The sequence below is a fragment of the Ailuropoda melanoleuca genome, chromosome 20 (assembly GCF_002007445.2).
Source record: "Ailuropoda melanoleuca isolate Jingjing chromosome 20, ASM200744v2, whole genome shotgun sequence".
Taxonomy (NCBI): Eukaryota; Metazoa; Chordata; class Mammalia; order Carnivora; family Ursidae; genus Ailuropoda; species Ailuropoda melanoleuca.
In genome coordinates this window covers 26,027,602-26,032,850 of record NC_048237.1, presented here as the reverse complement: position 1 = coordinate 26,032,850, position 5,249 = coordinate 26,027,602, and the positions used below count along the sequence as shown (strand labels likewise).

The 5,249-nt window shown below is 40.2% G+C and overlaps 1 protein-coding gene and 1 long non-coding RNA gene across 2 annotated transcripts in view; one reads left to right on the top strand and one right to left on the bottom strand.

Annotated features, from left to right (window-relative positions):
* LOC117797260 overlaps window positions 1-5,242 on the top strand; it is a 5,622-nt gene extending 380 nt beyond the window's left edge. Inside the window, exons 2-3 of the long non-coding RNA XR_004622205.1 lie at window positions 92-2,359; window positions 4,509-5,242. This is a non-coding gene — a long non-coding RNA (uncharacterized LOC117797260). The remainder of the gene's footprint in view (window positions 1-91; window positions 2,360-4,508) is intronic.
* Window positions 1-5,249, bottom strand: part of ABHD12B (abhydrolase domain containing 12B) — a 29,343-nt gene that overhangs the window by 1,820 nt on the left and 22,274 nt on the right. The window contains exons 10-11 of the mRNA XM_019802582.2: window positions 1,364-1,446; window positions 184-262 (exon numbers count right to left, since the gene is read on the bottom strand). Coding sequence (XP_019658141.1) covers window positions 184-262; window positions 1,364-1,446 — 162 coding nt within the window. The remainder of the gene's footprint in view (window positions 1-183; window positions 263-1,363; window positions 1,447-5,249) is intronic.

The following is a 5,249-nucleotide window of genomic DNA, read 5'->3' as shown; positions in this document are numbered from 1 at the left end:
TGTATGAGAGAATGGTGACGTAAGGATAGTATGTATGAGAGAATGGTGACGTAAGGGTAGTATGTATGAGAGAATGGGGATGTAAGGATAGGTATGAGAGAATGGGGATGTAAGGATAGTGTGTAGGAGAGAATGGGGACGTAAGGATAGTCTGTTTGAGTCAGCACTGAGCTCTTAATTTACCTTTTTTCCAAACTCCAAAGGCACCGTGTTGTCATCCTCACCGTGTAAGATGAGGAGGGGAGAAGATAGGAATTTAACACTGGGGACAAGTAGAAGAAAAGCATTCAGTTCAGGAATTATATGTTGGGATTTCTCTTCTTCTAAGTTAAAGCTTTAGCAAAAATGAGATTTGTCTCAAAATACAAGATCTCTCTTCCCTTCCCTCCTAGGAATGACAACTTCAACAAATATAATTTCATATAGTAACTTTTTTTCCTTCCGGGCAAGATTATCTCTCTTCTGTTTACTCATACAATTTAATTAGGTATTTAATTAATTTCTATGTGATTTTTTTAAATAGGAAGGAAAGTACTAAAAGCACTGCATTTGTACAGTTAAAAGAACCTCATCTTTTTCCTTATTCTACCTTATTTCATAATATCTGGGATATTTTAACTAAAAGACTAAATAAAAGAAACAAAACAACTCAAAACTCAAAAATACAAGAACTAGCACAGGACTGAAGAGAACTCTTTGTAGCAATGTATTTACTTTCCTCATAAATGTGCAGAGGGACTCACGATTAACAGGTTTTATCAGCTTCCTGGTCAACCTCCTAGTCTGGTAATTCAGAAAGGCTACAGCACGAAGAAGACTTGTTCCTCATTCTAATAACTTTCTCAGACAATACTTCCCAAATTCTGGTACCCATCCACCGCATCACAATGACTCACTGTTACTCCTAAGAAGGTTGGATCCCTCAGGTGTGTCGACATTAAGTACTGATAACAGCCACCTACTGGAGGCACTCTTAAAGTCTCCAGCTGCGAGAGGCCAACTTGCCAAATTCTGGTCTTTGGACTTGCTGTTGGGTCAATGGGCTGAATGGGGGGTGAGTTTTGGTTACATGGGGAATAAGGCCTAGAAGTCAGGGATCCCCCTGACTTAAAGGATCCTTTAAAGGTCCTATAATCCTAAATCTACAACTCCCTTTATGACTTTGGAGAAAGTATTGAATTAGTGAAGTCCTCAAATCAGACAGTAGGAAAATATCAAACACTAAAAATTTGTGAACACATTACCTCAAAGTTTAGTGCCCGTCTAAGAATTCTCATCTACCCATTCAGTAAGTCACATGATAGTTGCCCTCCAGAATCCCATAGATAGAGTAATAACGGACATCTCTCCATCGTTGGCTTACTTTTCATCGTTAGGGAAGACTATTTTGTCTTTTCTCAGTGCATCCATAAGCGCGCGTAAAAATCCTGGAAGTTTCCGATAAATCTATTTTTTAAGAAGAAAAAAAATTAAACATGGCCTATATCTGTGTCATTTGTTATGGCTTCCTACACGAACTATACTAATGGAGAGAGTAGCAACTTTCTACATATAATAAACTTCTTTAAAAAACAAACCTCATGATTTTAAAGTAACTCGTCATTGTAGGGAAAATGGAAAACACAAAAAGGAAGAAGAGGTGATATATATATATATATATGTATATATATATACACACACACACACACACACAGTGGAATATTACTCAGCCGTATCCATATATATATACCACCTCTTCATTATCCATTCATCAGCTGATGGACATTTGGCTTCTTTCCATAGTTTAGGAATCAGAATTTTTGACCAATCAGAATATTCTCTTCAGTAACTAGACAGGTTAATTATGTTCACTGTAGAAGCAATTTTTAGATTATGCATATCACTGCTCCTTTACAAGCATGAAGAAAAAGAGTTAGTAGTGCTATTTGTATTTTAAAGAAAAATAGGAAGCAAAAACAACAAAATGTTAACAGTGATTATCTGTGGATGGTGGGGATTATGTGTGATTTGTTTCTTCTTTCTTCCTTTTTGCACCACCTTGGCCTTTGAGACTCCACAGAACCTGGCTCTTGCCCATCTGTCCTCTCACTAAGCCCACTCCCATCCACCCTCGGGCCCTGCTGCCTTCTGCTCTGGACAAATCAGGCTCAAACTTACCTCAGGGCCTTTGCCTTTCCTTTCCCCCAGCTCAAGACCTCCAGATTTTCCCATGACAGCCTCTTATCATGCAAGTCTCAGCTCAGATGATAGTCCTTAGAAAAGCTTTCTGTACCCGCCCCCTGCCGGTCACTCCCTGTCACAGCACTTCTCACTCCTGAAAACCAGCTTATTGCGTACTTGTCTTCTGCCTGTCTTCCCGGTAAGTACATACACTTCACAGGAAGTCAGGCCACAACTTTTTTATCCTCTGTGGTATTCCCAGAACCTAGGAAATTCCCAGGACCTAACAGACACTTGAGTGAAGACTTGCTAAAGATAGAATGACTCTCCTGTGCCAATATCCCTGGCACATACTGTATGCTATGATCTGCCATGTTCATCTTACAATGACTTGAATTTCATTCAGATTTTAGTCCTTGGAATAGATTTGCTAGGAGAAAAGACCAGAAGAATATTACATGTATTCCTCTGTTGCACATGAGAGGGGACTGAGGAGGTGAGTGCTATGTAATAAATGGGACATTGCCGAAGGAAGGAATTGGGTGTAGCACAGGTAGGCTGGGGCCAGTTTAAAAACGAAGGAATTCTATTCATTGTAGAACCAATTATTAGGTTATGCGTATCACTGCCCCTTTATGATATGGAGAAATTAGAGTCAGCTGCTACAATATGTCATTTGTTGCAGCCTTCTACTATGAACTGTAGTAATACAGAGAATAGTCTCTTTCTAAATATAATGAACTTTAAAAAATTGTTTTCCTGATTTTAAAAAGTAGTTCATGTCATTGTAGGGAAATTAACACAGAATAGGGAGGCTGGGTCCAGTAAAGGCAAATATCTGCTTCACAATTTTGGCATAAGCCTGCGGTTTCCAGGAAACTTCCACGTTTTCATAGGAGTTTGTCTGGCTTGTGTTTTTTGCATGGTCTCACGGCAACTGATTTGCATTCAGGTACAATCCGGAGACCCTAATACTGCCTCTCCTGCCCCTTCTTCCTTTTTCCTTCTCTCAGCCATCACTAAGGGCAAGATTTCTTGTTTTGTTTTCTTTTGTCTTTGTCTCCTGATTCTGCCACCCCTGGAATCAGGACTCCTCTGAGGAAAATCCAATAAGAGAAGCCCTTCAGCAATTCATCTCAAATTCCAAAGGAGTAGGAAGAAAGCAGGCCCAAGTCAACCTACTCCCATTATTCCTCACCAGCCAGAGGTGCCCCTGGAGACTCAGAGGTCATACCATCCCCTCCAGCCCAGACCACAGCGATGGGCTCCTAATTGGTCTTCCTGCCCCCTCTCTCTTCCCGAATGCCACCAAAAGATATTCTTAAAAAACTAGTTATGTGAAATGTACTGTCACAAAGCTTCTGTGGTACCATGCAAGCTACTTAAAGCAAGAAACTCCCATCCTGGCTGCAAACCTGTCCACATCTGCCCACAGTCTTTCATTCTAAAGCCTGCACACATCCGATCTGTCTGCCTAGAGTTAGAAGATGTAGGATTGAGTCCCATTTCCTCTTCTTATACAGTGTGTGACAATTGGGCAAGCCTCTGAGCTGCCATTTCCCGCAGCTCTAAATGGAGGCAATGATGCCAAACTCAGAGAGTTGTTATGAGGATTTAAAAGGATGACTGGTGTGCAAGATCTTTCACGGAAACCTTATATGACTCTCAGGTATTTTATAGCACATACAGCTATGTGTATGGTCCTACTCCGGCCATATGCCTTGGCTCACACTCTGCCCTCCTCTGTGTTTCCTAGATGCTCTCCCTTACCTTCAAGAAACGAGCTTAGTCTTATCTCTCTGTATGTCTTCATTGACCAAACCTGCACACAAGACCTTTCTCTTCCCTGAATTCTTCCTACCTGAAATTATTGTTCTGCGTCCTACCCGAGGACCTATCTTAGTCTACTTAGCAATAGAAAAAGTGGGAAAAGGGAAACACATTTGTTGAGTCCCCACTAGCAGCTGGGTACTTTGCAATGATTATCTTATTTAATCTTTTAAATAACCCTAGGCAGTAGGCAGTATCAACCCCATTATTTAAAATTGGGAAAACTCAGAGAAGGGAAATAACTTACCGAAGTCATAATTGGTTAGTGGCAGAAGCCAAATTTGAACCCAAATCTGTCTGGCTCCATTGCCCATGCTTTTTTCCACTGTGTCATGCTGCCTTCCTCTTTTGAGTAATGAAATTGATTACAGAGTGACTTTTGGAAATCCTGCCATTACTTTATATCCACCATTAATTTCCTATCTCCTCAACTAGACAGGAAGCTTCTTGAGAGTAAGGACCCATGCCTTTTACTATATTTGTATGTCTCACACCACCTACACTTTCTTATTTAACAGGACTCTTCAGAGTTATGGCACTCCACTGATAATAAAAAGAGTTAATGGCCATTCAGTGCTCACTTTGTCCCAGGCACTATTACAGATGTTTTTCATATTCTAATTTATATAGTTATCACAATCATCTGGAATAGATTATTATTACCCCCATTTTACAGATGAGGCCATTAGAGCGTTAAAAGCAATTAATCCAAGGTTATACAGCTGTTAAGTGACAGCCTTGGAAACCAAACCCAGGAAGTCTGACACCAAAGTTATGGTTTTTGAAAACAGCGTGATACAACAAAACCTCTCTACTTCTAAATCATAAAAGTACCTATTAAACTGAGAGTTCCTGACCTTTTAAATTAAATTCCAAACTTAAAAATATGGGAAGATTCCCCACTTCTAATAATAGAAGAGTCATTACAAACCAAACCTTTTGCCCAAGACAACTAGAAAAGGTGGGGGAAAAATATTTTAAAAACCTTTCCGTGAAGGTGTCAGAGAGCTGCCAAGGCATCTTGAGTGGTCTAGATCCCAGAGAGAAGGGAATCCCAGAGAGGTGAAACTGACATTTGACACCACTCTTCTCCTTGAGACACGGCTGGCAAGTCAGGAGAAAGCAAACAGCAGAGGCAAAAGAACACAAATAGAAACAGATGGCACAAATAGAAAAGAACATAGTAAGACCCTCAGCTCTTTGGGCAACTAATCTTTGATAAAGCAGGAAAAAACTTCCAGTGGAAAAAAGACAGTCTT